Here is a 22,176-nt window from a genome sequence, read left to right as displayed (position 1 = left end):
CTTTCCAGGTTCCTATGCAATATTGCTCTTTACAGCATCAGACCTTGCTTCCATCACCAGTCACATGCACACTGAGTGTTGTTTTTGCTTTGGCTCCATCTCCTCATTTTTTTGGATTATTTCTCCACTGATCTTCAGTAGCATACTGGGCGCCTACCTACCTGGGGAGTTCTTTATGTGTCCTATATTTTCATGCTGTTCATGGGGTTCTCAACGAAAGAATACTGAAGCGGTTTGCCATTCCCTTCTTCAGTGGACCACATTTTACCACATTTTGTCAGTATCTGATCCAGCAATCCCACTCCTGGGCATATATCTGGAGAAAATCAAAATTCAAAATGATACATGCACCCCAATGTTTACTGAGGCACCATTTATAATAGCCAGGACATGGAAGCAACCTAAATGTCCATCGGCTGAGGAATGCATAAAGAAGATGTGGTACATATATACAATGGAATATTACTCAGCCATAAAAGAACTAAAAAATGCCATTTGCTTCAACATGGATGGACCTAGAGCTTGCCATACTGTGTGAAGTAAGTCAGACAAAGACAAGTATCATATGATATTGCTTATACATAGAATCTAAATAAATGGTATGAACGAGCCTATTTACAAAACAGAAGTTGAGTCAGAGGTGTAGAAAACAATCTTGTGGTTATCAGGGGGAAGAAGAGAGAGGGATAAATGGGGAGACTGGGACTGATATATACACACTACTAATATAGAATGGGCAAGAGAAATGGATTTGATCCCTAGGTCAGGAAAATCCCCTGCAATATGAAATGGAAATCCGTTCCAGTATTCTTGCCTGCAAAACTCCATGGGCACAGGAGCCTGGTTGGCTACAGTCCATGGGGTCACAAAGAGTCAGACATGACTGAGCATAAGCAAACACATATATAGAACAGAGAGCTAATAAGAACCTACTGAATAGCACAGGGAACGTTACTAAATACACTGCAATGACCTACTTGGGAACAGAATCTAAAAAAGAGTGGATACATGTGTATGTATAACTGACTCACTTGTCTGCACAGCATAAACACAACACTGTAAATCAACTATACGCCAATAAAAATTAATTAAAAAACCACAGTGAGATATTCCCTCACATCTGTCAGAATGGCTGTTGTCAAAAAGACAGCAAATAACAAATGTCAGTGAGGATGTGGAGAAAAGGCCACTGTAATACGGGTTTGGTGGCAATGTAAACTGGTACAGTCATTGTGGAAAACCGCACGGAAGTGACAGAGTCAATTCCGAGGTAGGTGGATAGGATGTCCAGGGGTCCCCAAGGAGAGAGGGGTCTGGAATTCTCAAGGAGGAGGAAAGGACAAACGTTTGTTTTTCCTCTATATTCCTTAGGATTATATAACAATAATGTATCCTGCTTGAGCACAGTCTCTGGAAAAAACCTTCTGGCTAATCCTGTTATCTTAAAATGTAAATTATGGGAGTGAGTCTAAGTAAGGTCTTTACAACCTCCAGACATACTTTTTATTCACTGCAATAACTAATTAAAATTATAGAATTTAATTATTTAAACTAATTAAAAGTATATAACTCCACTGCTAACACTAGTGAGGGGGTACTCTTTCTGCCCCCTTATGATGTCTGTGTCAGATGCTTTCTCTATCCCTTTTATACTTTAATAAAACTGTATTGCACAAAAGCTCTGAGTGATCAAGCCTTGTCTCTGGCCCCAGATTGAGTTCTTCTCTTCCAGAGGCCAAGAATCCTGGCGTCTTTTCATGGGTCAGCAACAACCTTTCAGAAGTTCCTTAAAAAATTAAAAATAAAACTACCCTATGATCCAGCAACTCCACTACTGGGTGTATATCTAAAGAAAACAAACAAACAAACAAAATCAAAAAAATATATGCACCCCAATGTTCATATCAGTACTGTTTAAAATTGGCAAGGTATGAAAGCAAACTGAGTATTCATCAACAGATGAATAAAGAAGATGTGGTAAATATATATATCAGAATAATAGCCATAAAAATAATGAAATTTTGCCATTTGCAACAATGGGGATGGGACTGGAGGGTATTATGCTTAGTGAAATAAGTCAGAAAGAGAAAGATAGATTCTGTATATTTTCACTTAGATATGGAATCTAAAACAAAAAACTCAAAGATACAGAAAACACATCAGTGGTTAACAGTGGGGAGAGGATGAATGGAGGGGAAAGAGGGAAAAAAAGGTTAAGAGGTACCAAAATACTATGTATAAAATAATAAGCAACAAAGATATATTATACAGTACAGAGAAATATAGTCATTACTTTATAATAACTAAATATGGAGTGTAATCTATAAAACCATTGAATCACTGTGTTGTGTACTTGACGCTAACATAATATTGGACTTAAATCAATCGTACTTCAAAAAAAAATGTATGTAGAGAAAACACAAGAGAATTATATTTTAATAGTGAGTAACTCAGCTGGTAAATCCACTTGCAATGCAGGAGACCCTGGTTTGATTTCTGGGTTGAAAAGATTCTCTGGAGAAAGGATAGGCTACCCACTCTAGTATTCATGGGCTACCCTCGTGGTTAGGTGGTAAAGAATCCACCTGCAATGCAGGAGACCTGGGTTCGATCCCGGGGTTGGGAAAATCTCCTGGAGAAGATCTTGCAGGAGGGCATGGCAACCCACTCCAGTACTCTTGCCTGGAGAATCCCTATGGACAGAGGAACCTGGTGGGCTACAGTCCATGGGGTCGCAAAGATTTGGACATGACTGAGCCACTAAGCACAGCACAGTGGGGATGGTAAATGAACCTCAGTGGAACTAAGATTACTAAAGGTCATTGGAAGTGGTAAAATGTTGAGAACAGTAGACTGTGATAGGTTATGTACGTTTATAATGCTTTTAATGTAGTAGTGTTAGTCGCTCAGTTTTGTCCGATTCTTTGCGACCCCATGGACTGGAGCCCGGCAGGCTCCTCTGTTCATGGAATTCTCCAGGCAAGGATACTGGAGGGGTGGTCGTTTTCTTCTAGCAACCAGTATGAAAACCATACAGAACAATATATCCAAAAATACTACAAATAAATTATGATGGAATCCTAAAAACTGTTCATGTAACTCACAGAAAAGAATATTGGGAAACAGAAGAAACAGAAAACAGGTAATACATTGGCAGACTTAGGCCCTAATAAAATTATTTCACATGTTAACTGTCAAAATATACCAATTAAAAAACAAACATAAGCAGAATGGATAAAATAAAAAGATCCAACAATGCTGCCTATAAGAAATTCAAATCAATGACAGGTTGGAAGTAAAAAGATGAAAAAAGACATGTGTAAACATTAACCAAAAAAGAAGTGGTCATATTAATATCAGTGTAGAATTCAGAGCAAAGAAAACCAATTTTAAACAATCTATTTAAGAATACAGGTAAAGAGAAGTACTTTCCAACTCATTTTGTGAGGTTCATATTATCCTGATACCCAAACTATAGGAAAATAGTACAAAAGTGAAAACTCCAGCTCAATATTTCTTATGAGCTTAGATACAGAAGATCTGGATGAAATATCAACAAATTAATACAAGACTTTATAAAAATTATATATTCTATATATACTACATGACCAAGTGGGATTTATTCCAAGTAGAGATGGCTGATTCAACATACAAAAAAATTAATATAATCTACCACATCAAGAGGTTAAAGGTAAAAGTATAAAATGATCACATCAGTAGACACAGAAAAAGCTTTTTAAAAAGTTAACACATTCATGATTTTAAAAAAAGTCTCAGCAAACTAGGAATAGAGAGGAAATTTCTCAACAAAATTCTATAGAAGTTCTACAGCTAACATCATACTTAAGAGTGAAAAAATGGAAATTTATTCTATTACAACAGGGAATAAGGCAGGGATATCCTCTTTTCCCACTCTTATTCAACACAATATTGGAATTCCTAGCCACTGCAATAAGTCAATGGGAAAAAATAATGCAAATTAGGAAATGAAAAATAAAATTGTCCCCACCCATAGAAGATGGTACTCTTTACATAGAAAATCCCAAGGAGTCTTTCAAAAGATTTTTCTGGAACCAATCAATGAATTCTTCAAGGTCACAGGCTACAGTACAAACACACGAAAGTCAGTAATATTTTAATATACTAAGAATCAACTTGTGAAAAATAAAATTAAGAACACAATGCTGCTTACAACTCCCTAAGAAAATTAAATACAAAGATATAAATTCTAAAAAATGTATAGGGTCTGTATCTTAATCTTATATATAGAAAGTTCTAAATAATACACAAAGATACTCAGAGTTAATAAACAAAGTCAGCAAATCTGCATGTACAAGATCAATACACAAATATCCATTGTATTTCTATACACTAGCAATGAACAAATACCAAAGTGAAATTAAGAAAGCAATTCTATTTACAATATCATAAAAAGAATAAAATACATAGGAAATATTTTAACCAAGGATGTGCAAGACTTGTACAGTGAAAATTATAAAACATTGTGAAAAGCAACTAAATAATACCTAAAAAATAAAACAACACCCTGTGTTCATAGATTTGAAAATTTGATATATATATATATAAGAAGGTAATACTCTCCAGAGAAATCTACAGATTCAATTTAAACTTACCAAAATCTCAATGACCTTCATTTTTTTTCCCCCAATAAATGAAACAATTGACCTTAAGATTCATTTGGAATTGCAAGGGACAGCAAACAGGCAACATAATCTTAAAAAATAACAAAGAGGATTCACACATCCCAACTTCAAAACTTAATAGAAAGTTATGGTAAATAGTGTGATACTGGCAAAAGGACAGATACAAGGATCAATAGAATAGAATTGAGAGTCTGGGAATAAACCTATATGTCTAAGGTCATTTGATTTTATACAAGAGTGTCAAGATCATTTTGGAGAAGACAATGGCAACCCACTCCAGTACTCCTGGCTGGAAAATCCCATGGACAGAGGAGCCTGGTAGGCTGCAGTCCATGGGGTTGCTAGGAGTCAGACACGACTGAGATACTTCACTTTCACTTTTCACTTTCATGCATTGGAGAAGGAAATGGCAACCCACTCCAGTGTTCTTGCCTGGAGAATCCCAGGGTGGAGGGAGCCTGGTGGGCTGCCATCTACAGGGTCGTATAGAGTCGGACACGACTGAAGCAACTTAGCAGCAGTAGCAGCAAGATCATTTAATGAGGAAAAGAATAGTCTGTTCAACAAATGGTGCTAAGACAACAAGATATCCACATGGAAAAGTTTGAAGTTGTAACCTTACCTCACAGAAACCACAAAAATTAATTCAAAATGAATAGAAATCTTAAATGTAAGAGCAAAAGGTACAAAAGCTCTTAAAAGAAAGCATAAAAATAAGCTTTCATGATCTTGGATTTGGCAATGGATTCTTAGGCATTACACTAAATTCACAAGCAACAAAAGACAAGCTAGATAAACTGGATTACATCAGAATTAAATACTTGCATGCAACAGTAGACACTATCAAGAAAATGAAAGGCAATCTACAAATGGGAGAAAATATTTGTAAATCATTTATTTCATGGGGCCTAGTATCTGTATACATAAAGAGCTCTGACAGTTGAACAACAAAGAAAAATAACCCAATTAAAAAATGGTCAAAGGACTTGAATAGACATTTCTCCAAAAAAAGACATACAAATGGCCAATAAATATATGAAAATATACTCAACATTAGTCACTAGGAAAATGCAAATCAAACCACAATTACGTACCATTCAGACCCATTAGGATGGTATAATTTAAACAAAATAACACAACACAAAGCAACAAGTGTTGGGAAGAATGTAGAGAACTTGCAACCCTCTACACTGTTGATAGAAATATAAAATTGTGTGGAAAAGTCTAGCAGTTCTCAGAAAGTTAATCATGGAATTACCACATGTCCCAACAATTCCACTCCTATGTAAATATCCAAAAGAATAGAAAACATGTATACAAGCAAAAGCTTATACACAGATGTTCCTGACAGCACTATTTAAAACAGTCAAAAAGTGCAGACAACCTAATGCCAATCAATGGATGAATGAATAACAAAAACAAACATATCCACATGATGGAACAAAGTGCTGCTGTATGCTACAACAGAGAAGAACTTCAGAAATATTATGCTAAGTGAAAGAAGTCAGGTACAAAAGATGACATATTATAATTCCATTTACATGAAATATCTATAGGTAATACATAAATCCATAGGAATGAAAATCAGATTAGTGCTTGCCAGGGTCTAGGGAGGGGAAATTGGTTGTGACTGTTTAATAGTTAGGAAGTTTCTTTCTGAGATGATGAGAATGTCTTGGAACCAGATAAAGGTAAGTCCTGCAAAATCTTGTGAATCTACTAAATGCCACTGAATTGTACATTTTAATATGGTTCATTTTATGTTATGTAAATTTCACCTCAATTTTTAAAAAAGTGGATATCAGGGATGATGTGAGACTCAGGGATGTGTACTTCACAAATACTTGATAATAAAATACTGCTATTTTATAAAGGGAAAGAATAAGAAACAGAGTTAGGGATTGTGTAAAAGGTATGCTTTATAAACTATTAAGTCATTTTTAAATAGCTGACAATTTCATATAAAAATAATGGTGTCACTCTAGAGAAAAAATCTAATTCTCTTTATATGATTTTGTTTAACTGAGATGGTTGTATCAGAATGTCATGCACCTTTGCGGGTATTAGAATTAATGCTGTCCAGCGTCTAACACAATGTTTGACACAGAGTGGGCCCTCACTGAATGGTCATTACTATGGGAGGGGCTTCAGGGCAGGCCTCCCCTTCTCCAGTCCTGCTCCATCACCTGCACAGGGGTGGACACTGCAGAGCGGGAAGGGGGAGCCACAGCCTCTGTGGCTCTCAGACACATCACTGCACAGTGTTTCTCCAGCAGACTGTATAGGGCAGAGGTGCAAAGGGGGCAGGAAAGGCAAGCTGCTGCATTGGAAGATGAGGTACCAGGTCATGTCCAATGACTATGGCATGTGAGCAGCTTACCTGGACTCCATCTTTGTGTGCATGAGTCTTCCTTTCAAACTGGGCCTGCTTCTTCAACTTCCTCCTCTGCGTCTTCTCCAGCCACAGGTCATCTAAACTGATGCATGAGTGCTGAGGGATTCTCCTGGGTTGTGAAGGAGTCTCCCGGGGGACGTCTTCTGCAGAAATGAAGGGAAGAATCCATGTCCCCACCTCGGCGGTAGAGAATGGCCCCGGAGCTGGCTCAGTGTGAAAAGCTTTCAGATCCTGGAAGCAACTGGGCTTCTTGCCTGGTTGTTCTTCCCACAGCATGTGGCTCTAGAGAACAGAGAGCAGAACATGTCCAGTGAGCACAGTGTTCTTTCTCTGTTCACTTTCTTTCTATGTTTTGGTTAATCCCCAAAATACAGATTCCAGTGAAGTACTTTGTTCACAGTAATTTTGGAAAATGTGAAGACTGGAAACAAAAGAAACCTTGTTTCTGTTGAAATGTTCTATTTTTAAGACTATTTCAAAGAATCAAGTCTTCCACCTTGATCAAAGAATTAGGTCTTGAAAGTTGTCTTGAAAGTAATTCATTAGAAATATTTTTTAAGGGTCAGTGGTTGCGGCAGAAAGCTCTTGCCTAAACAATGCCCCCTGAGAACAGAATTTGAGTGGAGACACACAGGCATTTGCTACTCCTTACTTAGCACAGACATTAACTAGACCTGTGCACACTGTACCTTCCTTAGGCACCTATGCTGCCATCACTTTGTCTGGGTTGCTGTCATCCACTCAGGAACCCTAACTGAATTGCAGAGTAACATCTGTCCACACTAACGGCATACTTTGGCTTCACGTTGCACAACCATCTCTCTGTGCTTTCAAATCAAAGGAGCAGAAACTTTTCTTCGGCCATCCCCAGTCCCACTCTAGTGGACACCTCCTCACGTCCCCTCTTTGGAATGTCATCACCAAGTACTTTGTGTATACTCTTTGGTGGAAACAAAGGTGAAATTTCTCTTAACTATTTCAAGAGGCTTTGTATATTCATGCATACACACAGACACAGACACACACATGGAGAAAGAAGGCGAAGGGGAGGCATAATTACTACAGAATGGCTTTGGTGTACAGCCTGGGAATTGGGACTTTTCAAAGCTTGGCAAGTGATTCTAATATGCACCCAAGGTAAAGAATCACTGTGTATTTTTTGTACCAATTTAAAAAGTGCTTTACTTAGTTCCCTCTCCTCAACTTCACTCTAGCTAGAAGCCACAGGCATATTATCCATATCCTGTAAATAAGGTAATAGAAACTCAGCAAACTTAAGTGATAACCCAAGTGCACACAACTCTGTGTGTCATTAGACAGTTGATCCTTGGACAACATGAGTTTGAACTGCATGGATCTACTCATGGTTTATTTTCAATAGTAATTCTCTATACAGCGGTATTTTCTATACAGCAGCATTTTCTATACAGCAGTATAGGATCCATGGATGGCTGAATCCCTGGATGTGGAACTGTGAGTATGGAGGGCTGACTGTTAAGTTATACTTGGATGTTCCACTATGCAGAGGGTAGGCGCTATTAACACTGGCATTGTTAAGTGTCAGCTGTATTCTTCTGATTCTAAATCCCATATCCTTTTCACGATTCTACGTGGTAAAAATTCCTGTTGTTTTACAGGTGGAAATAACATCTCCTTAACTAAGCAAGGACCACACCTTACGCTCTTTTATAATTCTCAAAGTTCTTGCAAAGGGAATGGAAGTTAATGATCACATCTTTATGCAAGACTCTGTTGTGCATTTTATGTACAGTACATAAAGAAGCTGTTCTCCTAAGGCTTTCAGTGAGCAAATGACACAAAGCTGCCTGTAAGGAAGCCAAGCTACCCTCATGCTGAGGCTTCCACAGGAACGCGGTTATTGCCACTAGATATGAGCTCACTTATTTTTGAACAAAAGAAACTCGGACTTTTCTGATGCACCATCCCCTAGGCTTCTACCAGCTTGTACGGGAGCTATTGGCTGGGACCTCCTGATGCTGTCAATGATGGATTGATCCTCAACTTTTGCTTTATGAGAATTTTAGAACATTACCATTTTCATAGCTTGGCTATAGGGCTTTAGGGTGAGTCCTGGCTGGAGAATGGTTCTCTAAGTACAAAATTTCACCTTTATTTTTTTCCATTAGCTTAATGGAAAACAGCCCCCCTCCCTCCCCATTTCCCCACCTTAGGGGTGCTACTAGGGCCATATATCCATTCACTCACCAAGGAATTTTGATTTTCTCAGTAAAAAAAGGTCTTTGTTTTGAGGCTATTAATTAGAGCAGTATTTGTAAAACCACCAGCATCATCCAGTATGGTGGGCAGCTTCTAAGATGGCCCCAAAGACCTCATCACCTTGATGAAGGCCCTTGTATGAGCCCTTCCTCTTGAATATAGGCTGGACTTAGGGACTTACTTCTAATGAATGACTTTGGCAGAATGGAATGTCATTTCCAAGATTAGGTAAAGGTTGTCGCTTCCATTTGAGGGTGCCTCTCATGGACCCCTTGCTCTGGAAGAAGTCAGATGATGTACTGTGAATAGGGCCATGGAGAATCTCATGTGGCAAGAAACTGATGTCTCCAAGTCAACAGGCAGCATGGATCTGAGGCCTGTCAACAGCTACCTTAGTGAGTGTGGAAGCAAGACACCTTGCAGTCTGGCCTTGAGCTGAACACAGCCCCTTGCAAGAGACCATGAACCCAAGCTTAATCAGCTGGTTTTACAGCAATAGGTAGAAACTTGCTAGACCTGCAGACTTTTAAGCCCCATATTATCCAGCAATTCCACTACTGGGCATATATCCTGAGAAAACAATTCAAAAAGACACATGTATCTCACTGTTCATTGCAGAACTATTTACAATAGCCAGGACATGGAAGAAATGTAGATGTTCACTGACTGATGAATGGATAAAAAAGTTGTGAGATAGATATACACACACACACACACACACACACACACACTGCTGCTGCTGCTGCTAAGTCGCTTCAGTCGTGTCTGACTCTGTGCGACCCCATAGACGGCAGCCCATCAGGCTCCACCATCCCTGGGATTCTCCAGGCAAGAACACTGGAGTGGGTTGCCATTTCCTTCTCCAATGCATGAAAATGAAAAGTGAAAGTGAAGTCACTCAGTCGTGTCCGACTCTTAGTGACCCCATGGACTGCAGCCTACCAGGCTCCTCCGTCCGTGAGATTTTCCAGGCAAGAGTACTGGAGTCGGTTGCCATTGCCTTCTCCAATACACACACACAGACATATATATATATATATATATATATATATATATATATATATGCAATGGAATATTATGCAGCCATTAAAAGGAACAAATCTGAGTCAGTTCTAGTGAGGTGGATGAACCCAAAGTGTGTTATACAGAGTGAAGTAAGTCAGAAAAAGAAAAAGAAATATTGTATATTAATGTGTATATATGGAATCTAGAAAAATTGTACTGATGAACTTACTTTCAGGGAAGGAATAGAGACCCAGATGTAGAGAATGGATTTGTGGACATAGTCGGGGAAGGAGAGGGTGGAACAAATTGAGAGAATAGCATTGACATATATACACTACCATATACAAAATGGATAGGTAGTGGGAAGCTGCTGTGTAACTCAGGGGGATCAGCCTAGTGCTCTATGATGACCTAGAGGGGTAAGATGGATGGGGAGTGAGAAAAGCAGATAAATGTATACTTATTTCTGATTCACATTGCTGTACAGCAGAAACCAATACAAGCAATTATCCTCCAATTAAAAATACATTATAATATAACTAAGGAGATAAAATACTTGTTCACTGAAAATTATAGACTTTGATGAACAAAATCAAAGAAGATAAATGTCACAAGTAAATGTTAAGATGCTTTATGATCATGGATTAGAAGAACTAGTATTGTTGTATTGTATAGTATTGTATAGTATTGCTGTAACAGCAATCTACAGTTTCAATGCGATACCTATCAAAATTCCAATAACATTTTCCACAGAAATAGCACAAACAATCCTAAACTTTGTATGGAATCCTAAAAGATCTCAAATAGGCAAAGCAATTCTTTGCAAATAAAGAACAAAGCTGGAGGTTTTGTGCTTCTTAATTTCAAACTATATAATGAAGTACTCTAATCAAAACAGTAGTGACATAAACGCAGACATATAGATCAGTGTAACAGAAAAAAACCAGAAATAAACTCACTCATATATAATCAACTAATTTATGACAGAGAGGCCAAGAATATATGATGGTACCAAGAATATATGATGAAGAGGATAGTTTTCAATAAAGGGTGCTGGGAACTAGACATCCACATGCAAAAGATTATCTTTTACCATACACAAAAATCAACCCTAAATGGATTAAAGGCTTGAATGTGCAACCTGAAACCATAAAATTCCTGGAAGAAAACACAGGCAGTAAACTCCTTACATTGGGTATAGTGAAGAATTTTTTGGATTTGACACCAAAAACAAAGGAACAAAAGCAAAAATTTACAAATGGGATTACATCAAACAGTAAAGTTTCTGCACAACAAAGGAAACCTTCAACAATATGAAAAGGCAACAGTACTCAATGTGAGAAAGTATTTGCAAATAATATAGCCAATAAGGGGTTAATATCTAAAGTATATTAATATATAGAGCTTACACAGCTCAAAAACAAAAAACAAACAAAACCCATCAGAATTCAATTAAAAAGCAGATGGGGGCGGGAGTGTGTGAATACACATTTTTCCAAAGAAACCATAGAAATGGCCAATAGGAACATGAAAAGACACTCAACAGGCCTAATTATCAGGGAAATGAACATCCACACCACAAGGAGATATCATCTCACACCTGCTAGAATCATCAAAAAGACAAGAAATACCAAGTGTTGGCGAGTATGAGGAGAAAAGAGAACCCATGTGCAATGTTGGTAGAAATGTAAACTTGTACAGCCACTATAGAAAACAGTATAGAAGTTCCTCAAAATATTAAAAGTAGAACTACCATCTGATCCAGAAATTCCACCTTTGGATATTCAAAGAAAATGAAATCAGTAATTGAAAGATACATATGCACCACAGTGTTCAACTGCAGAGTTATTTGCAATAGCTAAGATACCAAGGTGTTATTGATAGATGAATGGATAAAGAAAATGTATATATACAATGGAATATTATTCAGTTTTAAGATAGAATGAAATCTTGCCATTTGTGACAACATAGATGGTCCTTGAGTACATTAGGCTGCTTTCAAAGTAAGTCAGAAGTAGAAAGATTTATGATTTATTTTATGATCTCACTTATATGTGGAATCTAAAAACAAAAGCTCATAGATACAGAGAAAAGACTGGTGGTAGCCAGAAGTAGGGGATGAGAAGGTGCATGAAAGGATTGAAGGGAGTTAGAAGGTACAAACTTCAAGTTATAAAATAGTTAAGTCTTGTGGATGTAATATGGTGTCCTTGTTGTTCAGTCAGTAAGTTGTGTCTGACTCTATACCACTTGATGGACTGTAGCACACAAGGCTCCTCTTTACTTCACTATCTTCCAGAGTTTGCTCAAGTTTATGTCCATTGAGTTGGTGATGCTATCTAAGCATTTCATCCTCTGCCACACCCTTCTCCTTTTGTCGTCAATCTTTCCCAGCAACAGGGTCTTTTCCAATGAGTTGACTCTTTGCATCAGGTGGTCTAAGTACTGGAGCTTCAGGTTCAGCAACAGACCTTCCAGTGAATAGTCAGGATTGATTTCCTTTAGGATTGACTGGTTTGATATCCTTGCAGTCTGAGGGACTCTCAATAGTCTTCTCCAGTATCACAATTTGAGAACATCCCTTCTTTGACACTCAGCATTCTTTATTGTCCAACTCTCACTTCTGCACATGACTACTGAAAAAAAACCATACCTTTGACTATGTGTACATTTGTTAGCAAAGTGATGTCTCTGCTTTTTAATCTGCTGTCTTAGGTTTGTCATAGCTTTCCTTCCAAGGAGCAAGCATCTTTTAATTTCATGGCTGCAGTCACTATCTGCAGTGATTTCAGAACCCAAGAAAAGAAAATCTGTCACTGTTTCCACTACCCCCCTTCTATTTGTCATGAAATGATGGGACCAGATGACATGATCTTAGTATTTTTAGTAATGAATTTCAAGCTAGCTTTTTCACTTTCCTCTGTTATCCTCATCAAGATGCTCCTTAGTTTCTCTTCACTTTTTGCCCTTTGAGTGGTATCATATGCATATTTGATGCTGTTTATATTTCTCCTGGCAATATTAATTCCACCTTGTGATTCATCCAACCCAGCATTTTGCATGATGCACTCTGCATAGAAGTTAAATTAGCAGGGTGACAATGTACTCATTGTAGTCCTTTCCCAATTTTGAACCAGTTAATTGTACCATGTCTGGTTCTAACTGTTGCTACTTGACCCACATACAGGTTTCTCAGAAGGTAGGTAAGGTGGACTGGTATTCCCATTTCTTTAAGAACTTTCCAGTTTTTTGTGATCCACACAGCCAAAGGCCTTAGTGTAGTCAATGAAGCAGAAGTAGATGTTTTCCTAGAACTGTCTTCCTTTCTCCAGATCCAACGAATGTTAGCAATTTGATCTCTGGTTCCTCTGCCTCTTTCAAACACAGCTTATAAATCTTCAAGTTCTCAAATATGTACTGCTGAAGCCTAGCTTGAAGGATTTTGAGCATGGCCTTCCTATAATAGCATGTGAAAGGTGTACAAATGTATGATAGTTTGAACACTCTTTGACATTGACCTTCTTTGGTATTGCAATGAAAACTGACATTGCCCAATCCTGTGGCCATCGCTGAATTTCCAAATTTGCTGACATATTGAGTGCAGCACTTTAACAGCATTGTCTTTTAGGATTTTAAATAAGTCAGCTGGAATTCTGTCACCTCCACTAGCTTTGTTTGAAGTAATGCTTCCAATGGCCCACTTGACTTCCTAAGGCCACTTGACTTCACACTCTAGGATGTCCACCTCTAGGAGTGACTACACCATTGTGGTTATCTGAGTCATTAAGACCTTTCTTGTATAGTTCTGTGTATTATTACCACTGCTTCTTAATCTCTTTTGCTTTTGTTAGGTCCTTACCATTTCTGCCCTTTGTCATGTCAATCTTTGCATGAAATGTTCCCTTGATAGCTCCAATTTTCTTGAAGAGATCTCTAGTCTTTCCCATTCTATAGTTTTCCTCTATTTCTTTGCATCATTCATTTAAGAAGGCCTTATTATCTCTCCTTGTTATTCTCTGGAACTCTGCATTCAGTTGGGTATATCTTTCCCTTTCTTTCTTGCCTTTCACTTCTCTTCTTTCCTCAGATATTTGTAAAGCCTCCTGAGACAACTGCTTTATCTTGTTGCATTTCATTTTCTTTGGGAAGGTTTTGGTCACTGCCTCCGGTACAAGTTACAAACCTTTGTCCATAGTTCTTCAGGCACTCTGTCTATAAGATCTAATCCCTTGAATCTATTCATCATCTCCACTGTATCAAATAAGAGATTTGATTTAGATCTTACCTGAATGGCACAGTGGTTTTCCCTACTTGCTGCTGCTGCTGCTAAGTCGCTTCAGTTGTGTCCGACTCTGTGCGACCCCATAGATGGCAGCCCAGCAGGCTCCATCGCCCCTGGGATTCTCCAGGCAAGAACACTGGAGTGGGTTGCCATTTCCTTTCCCTACTTACTTCAATTTAAGTCTGAATTTTACAATAAGGAGCTCATGAACTGAGCTACAGTCAGTTCCAGGTCTTGTTTTTACTGACTATATAGAGCTGGCCCATCTTTGGCTGCAAAGAACATAATCAATCTGATTTTGGTATTGTCCATCTGGTGATGACGATGTGTAGAGTCGTGTCTTAGGTTGGAAAAAGGTGTTTGCTATGACCAGCATGTTCTTTTGACAAAGCTCTGTTAGCCTTTGCCCTGCTTCATTTTGTACTCTAATGCCAAACTTGCCTCTTATTCTGGATATCTCTTGACTTCCTACTTTTGCATTCCAATCTCCTTTGATGGAAAGGACATCTTTTTTTGGTTTTAGTTCTAGAAGATGTTGTACTTCATAGAACCTGTCAATTTCAGGTTTTTCAGCATCAGTGATTGAGGTATAGACTTGGATTACTGTGATGTTTAATAGTTTGCCTTAGAAATGAAATGAGATCATTCTGTCATTTTTGAGATTGCACCTAAGTACTACGCTTTGAATTCTTTTGTTGATTATGAGGTCTATTCAACTTATTCTAAATGATTCTTGCTTACAGTAATAGATATAATGATCATCTGATTTAAATTCACCCATTCCTGTCCATTTTAGTTTACTGATTCCTAAGATGTTGATGTTCAATCTTGTTGTCTCCTGATTGACCAGGTTCAATTTACCTTGTTTCATGGAATATTTCAGGTTCTTATGCAGTATTGTTTTTAACAGCACTGGACTTTCCCCACCAGCCATATCCACAGCTGAGCATCATTTTCCCTTTGGCCCAGCCACTTCATTCTTACTGGAGCTTTTGGTAATTTCCCTCTGCTCTTCCCCAGTACCATACTGGACACCTTCCAACTTGGGGAACTCATCTTCATGTGTCATTTTTTTCTTTTGCATTTTCATACTGTTCAAAAGGTTTTCCAGGAAAGAATATTTGAGTGGGTAGCCATTTCCTTCTCCAGTGGACCCTGTTTTGTCAGAACTATTCACTATGACCCATTCATCTTGGGTGGCTCTGCATGGCATGGCTTATCGCTTCATTGAGTTATGCAAGCCCCTTCACCATGAGAAGGCTGTGATCCATGGGAGGGAGGCATGTACTATACACCATGGCAATTACAGTTAACACTGTATTGCATATTTGAAAGTTGCTAAGAGAGTAAATTTTAAAAGTTCTAATGACAAGAAAAAGAATTCTGGCTGGGACTTCCCTGGTGGTCCAGTAGTTAAGAATCTGCCTTGCCATGCAGGAGACATGGATTGATTTCTTGTTGGGGAACTAAGATCCCACATGCTGCAGAGCAACTAAATTTGTGTACTGCAACTACTGACCCGTGCACCACAAATAGAGTCTGTGTGCCTCAATGAAAAAGATCCTGCATGACGCAACAAAGATACTATATGCTGCGACTAAGTCCAGATGCAGCCAAATAAATAAATAACATTAAAAAATAAAATATATAATGGCTTAGAATTTCCCAAATGTGAGGAGAGATTTTGATAACCTAATTCATGAAACTTACAGGTTACCAAACAAAATCTAGTTAAACAGAACCTCTCCAAGACACATTATAATACAACTGTCAAAAATCAAACACAAAGAGAGAATCTTAAAATAATCAAGAGAAAATAAGCTTGTAACTTACAAGGGAATCTCATAGGGCTACTAGTGGATTTCTCAGCAGAATCTTTGAAGGCCAGAAAAGAGTGGGATGATATATTCAAAGTGTTGAGAGTAAAAATCTGCCAACCAAGAATACTCTATCCAGTAAAGTTATCCTTCAGAAATAAAGGAGAGATAAAGACTTCCAGAAAAACAAAAGCTGAGGGAATTGATCACTACTAGACCTACCTTATAAGAAATGTAGAAAGGAATTTCACAAGCTTAAATGAAAGTATACTAATTACTAACATGAAAACATGAAGCATACCATTATGGAAAATCATCCATTCACAAAGAAAGGCAGAAAGTAATAAAGGAACTACCAAACACCCAGGAAGCAATTAACAAAATAGGATTAATAAGTGTCAGTAGATACTCTAAATAGAAATAGATTAAATTCTCTAATCAAGAGTCAGAAAGTGGTTGAACAGATCAAAAAAGAAAGAAATTTTTACTGCTTATAAGAGACCCAATCAGATTTAGGGTCACATAGGCTCAGAGAAAAGGGATGAAAAAATATGTTCCATGTATGTAGAAATCAGAAGACAGCAGAGTAGCTATACTTATATCAGACAAAATAAAGTTAAAAATTGTAATGAGGTAAAGATAATTTTATAATGATAAAGAGCTCAATTCATGAAGAAGATATAATAGTCATAAATATAAATACACCAACACTGGAGTATCTAAGTATATTAAAGCAATATCAGAAAAACGTATCAGAGGGCAAAGCAGACAATAATACAATAATTGTAGAAGATTCCAATATCCCACTTAAAACAATGGATAGGACATCCAGAAAATCAATAAGAAAATGTTGGATCTGAACTATACTTTTAGACCAAATGGGCCAAACAAACATATTCATAACATTTCATATAACAGCGGCAGAATACACATTGCTCTCAAGTACACATAGAACATTCTCCAGGATAGATCATATGATAAATCAAAGAAAAAAAATCTTAGCAAATTTAAGAAAATTGAAATAGTACCAGATATATTTCTAGACAGTAGCATGACTAGAAATCAATAACAGAAGAAAAACTGGAAAGTTCACAAATATGTGGAAATTGAATGACACAGTCCTGAACAATCAGTGAGTCAAAGAAGAAATAAAAAATGAAATAAAGATATATTGAATGAAATGAAAATGGAAACATAATACTCCAAAACCTAGGGGGTGCAGGAAGAGCAGTTCTTAGAGGGAAATTTACAATTATAAATGCCTACAATAAGAAAAAAAATCTCAAATAAGCAACTTAATTTCATATTTTAAGGAACCAGAAAAAGAAGAACAACGAATTGAGCCTGAGTTATCAGAAGGAAAGAAACAACAAAAATCAGAGCAGAAACAAATGAAATGGAGACCAGAAAAACAATAGAAAAGACAAGGAAACTAAGTGTTGATTTTTAGAAAAGATAAACAAAATTGACAATCCTTTAGCTAGACTAACTAGGATAAAAAGAGCAAAGGCTCAAGTAAAATCAGAAATGAAAGAGTTGACATTACAGGTGATACCATAGAAATAAAAAGGATCATCAGAGACTACTATTGACAGCTATATGCAACTGAATTGAATATACCTAGAGAAAATGGATAAATTCCTAGAATCAGACAATCCACCAACACTGAATCATGAAGAAATAGAAAATCTGAGCAGACCAAGTCGTGTATTTTACAACATAAAAGAGCTCAGAACCAGATGGTCTCAGCAGTGAATTCTCAGTTCAGTTCAGTGGCTCAGTTGTGTCTGACTCTTTGTGACCCCCATGGACTGCAGCAAGCCAAACTTCCTTGTCCACTATTAACTCCTGGAGTTTGCTCAAACTCACGTTCATTGAGTTGGTGAATTCGACCAAACATTTAAAGAAGAACTAATGCAAATTCTTCTTAAACTTTTCAAAAAATTGAAGAGAGAACACTTACAAATTCACTTTACAAGACCAGCATTACCCTGATACACTTCAACAAAGAAATTTATCTAAATAACTACATGTAGAAAAATGAAATTGGACCCCATCTTACACTACTCACAAAATTAACTTGAAATGAATTAAGCACATAAACATGAGACTGAATACAGTAAAGCCTCTAGAAAAAAAGGAAGAAGCTCCTTGACATTGGTCTTGGCAATGATTTTTGGACATCACACCAAAAGGATAAGCAACAAAAGTAAAAGTCAGCAAGTGGGCTAAATCAAATGAAAAAGCTTTTCACAGTAAAAACAAATAAAAAACCCAATCAACTAAATGATAAGGCAATCCACAAAATAGTAGAAAATATTTGCAAACCATATATTGGAAAAGACATTAATATCCAAAATATATAAAGAACTCATACAACTCAGTAACAAAAGAACCAAACAATTTAATTGAAAAATGGGCAAAGAAACTGAATTCATATTTTTTCCAAAGAAGACATACAAGTGGACAACAGGTACATGAAAAAATGCTCAACATTACTAATCATCAGGGAACTATAAATCAAAACCACAATGAGATATAACCTCCCACCTATTAGAATAGCTCTCATCAGGAAGATAAGTATTGGTGAGGATGTGAAGAAAAGGGATCCTTGTGCACTACTGATGGGAATGTAAATTTGTTCAGCTACTATGAAATATAATACAAAGGTTGACCACAGAATTAAAAATAAAACTACTCCAAGATTCATCAATCCCATTTCTGGGTATATAGCCAAAGGGAATGGTAATAGGATATCAATGAGTTGTCTGCACTACCATATTCAAGACAGCATTATTCATAATAGTCTATTTAGGCATCCCTCAATGAATGAATGGATGAAGAAGATGTGTTATATATTTCAGTTATGAGAAAGGACAACCTGCCATTTCCAACAACACAGATGGACCTTGAGTGCAATATGTTGAGATAAATGAGACAGAGAAATACAAACACTGTACAATATCATTTATATGTGAGATCTAAAAAGCTGAATTTGTAGAATCAGAGAGTAGAATAGTGGTTACCAGGGGCTGAGGGGCAGGGTAATCTTGGAGATTTTGTGTAAGGATATAAACTTGCAACTAGAATATGAACAAGTCCTGGAAATCTAATACACAGCATAGTGATTGTAGTCAGCAATACTGTATTATAAATTGTGAAGTTGCTAAGGGATTAGTTCTTAAATGTTATCACAACAAAAAGAAATGAAAATTAGGTGACATGGTAGAGATGCTAGTTAACAGTGGTAATCATATTGTAATATAAAATGCAATCTATAATATACAATTCTGTCAAACCAACATGTTGTACACGTTAAACTTACACACGTTGTAAGTCCAATATATTTCATAAAAAGAACTCTCAAAACGCCACTGTAAAAATCAACAATTCAGTTAGAGAATGAGCAAAAATATGGAGAGACATTTCACCTAAGAAGATACATAGGGATGGCAAATTCTATAGACTGAATATTTGTGTCCCCCCAAATTAATATGTTGAAATCCTTACCTCCTAAGATGATGATATAAGCCATAGGGGCTTTTGGAGTTAATTCGGCCATGAGGTCAGAGCCCTCTTGAGTGGGATTGCTGCTGCTGCTGCTGCTAACTCGCTTCAGTCGTGTCCGACTCTGTGCGACCCCATAGACGGCAGCCCACCAGGCTCCCCGTCCCTGGGGTTCTCCCGGCAAGAATACTGGAGTGAGTGGGATTAGTGCCCATTGAAGTCCCAGAGAGCTCCCTTCCTCCTGCCCTGTGCTGTTACAGTGAAAAGGGCCACCTAGGAAGAGAGCTCTCAGCAGACACTGAATCTGCTAACACCTCAATCTTGGATTTCCTGGCCTCCAGGACTGTGAGAAATAAATTTCTGTCATTTTATAAGCTGGAGCCTATGATGTTTTGTTATAGCAGCCTGAGCTATATGAAAAAAGCACATGAAAAAAGCTCAACAGCACTAGCCTTTGTGGAATGTTATGTCAGAGTCATGAGATCACTACATGATTATCAGTACAGGTAAAGTGAAAAACATTAAACATTTCAAATGTTGGCACGGATGCAGAAAACCAGGCCTCTTACATATGGTAAACTGGTACAGCCATGCTGGAAAAAAATTGACACTTAAAAAAAACTAAACGTACGCATATCATGCAACTCAGCAGTCACACTGATGGGGCATTTATCCCAGAGGAATGAAAACCTTTGCTTACCAAAAAGCCTCTTCAAAAATCTTCATGGGAGCTTTATTTGTGACAGCCTCAAGCTGGAAGTGACCCAAATATCCTTCAACAGGTAATTGATTAAGGAAAATATGGTAAAGTCATTTAATGGAATAATAATCAGCAGTAAAAAGGAATGGATACACGCAACTCAACAGAAATCACTGCATTTATGCTGAGTGAAAAAAGCAAATCTCAGACGGTAATATTTTTGAAATGACAAAAGAGAACGGAGATCAGATTAGTGGTTGAAAGTGGTTATGGAAAGGGAGGGAAGTTTTGACTGCAAAGGAGTGCAGTCTGAGGCTGGTGGAATAGTATATGGCTGGTGGTAGTTGTCCCATGAATCTACACATGTGATAAAATGGTACAGAGGTACATACACACATGTTCTTTCAGTGTCAATTCCTGGCTTTGATGTTGTTCTATAGTGATATAGCATATTACTTTTGGGGAACTGGGTAAAGGGAACACTGAGCCTCTCTGTATTAAATTTCAGCTTCCTGTGATCTATAAATATTTTAAAATGAAAGTTTAAAAAAGAACAAGAGGGAGTAAGAAAAAGCAATTGTAGTTAAACATATTAACAAAACTGAATCAAAATAAGAATATAAAATATCAGCAACAATATCAAACCAAAACCAAGAATTATAAGATTATAATGCTCATTATTCATGGAGATTAGGAGAAATATAAAAAGCTGCCAAAAACATTACCAAAAGGCACTCTGGAATCTATTAAATTCTTATAATCATCAGCAATCCCACTACTAAGCTTCTGTTTACTAAAATGTATCAATCTGTATGGTTATATATAAAATGGGTTTTTCTAAATCAGTATTTGTCATTGCCAGTAATTGGAAACAAAATGTGTCATTATCCATAGGTGAAATGAGCAAATTTTGATACACATATCATGGAATAGTAAAGTCACTCAGTCTTGTCTGATTCTTTGCAACCCCATGGACTGTAACCTACCAGGCTCCGCTATCCATGGGATTTTCCAGGCAAGAATACTGGAGTGGGTTGCCATTTCCTTCTCCAGGGGAACTTCCTGACCCAGGGATCGAACCCAGGTCTCCAGCATGGCAGATAGACACCTTACCATCTGAGCCACCAGGGAAAGTGAGATTATACCATGGAATATTATGCAGCTATTACTTAGAATTACAAGTACTGTGGAGATACTTCCATGAATGTGAATGTTATTAGGTGGTAAACATAAGACACAGGAAAGGCATCTAAGGTGTTTGTATAGGTGTGTATGCATGTACACACATGTATGCATCTGTTTGTGATTATAATACCTTGGAGAAAATATAGAATGCAATTCACTAGCTTGTAAGCTCATGTTAATGCAGGCCACTGTGCAGTGATGCTGAGGTGGGAGGACAGCAGGGAGGTCATCTGTGATAACACAACACAAATGAGATCCCGTTTAAAACAAATTGTATTTGTGGCTTTGTTAGAGCGTGTTTGTATGAAAGGAAGAACGAAATGATGGCCACCAAAGTGTTAGGATGACTACCAGAAAACTGTACAATCACAGGGCTTTAAAAA

General features: G+C 37.4%; 1 protein-coding gene across 2 annotated transcripts in view; it reads right to left on the bottom strand.

Moving 5' to 3' along the window:
• ARHGEF4 (Rho guanine nucleotide exchange factor 4) overlaps positions 1-22,176 on the bottom strand; it is a 328,336-nt gene that overhangs the window by 141,546 nt on the left and 164,614 nt on the right. For both annotated transcript variants that reach the window (XM_027554452.1, XM_027554456.1), the window contains exon 3: positions 7,045-7,341. In XM_027554452.1, coding sequence (XP_027410253.1) covers positions 7,045-7,341 — 297 coding nt within the window. The remainder of the gene's footprint in view (positions 1-7,044; positions 7,342-22,176) is intronic.

The sequence above is a fragment of the Bos indicus x Bos taurus genome, chromosome 2 (assembly GCF_003369695.1).
Source record: "Bos indicus x Bos taurus breed Angus x Brahman F1 hybrid chromosome 2, Bos_hybrid_MaternalHap_v2.0, whole genome shotgun sequence".
NCBI classification, from domain to species: domain Eukaryota; kingdom Metazoa; phylum Chordata; class Mammalia; order Artiodactyla; family Bovidae; genus Bos; species Bos indicus x Bos taurus.
This window is presented reverse-complemented; position numbering and strand designations above follow the sequence as displayed.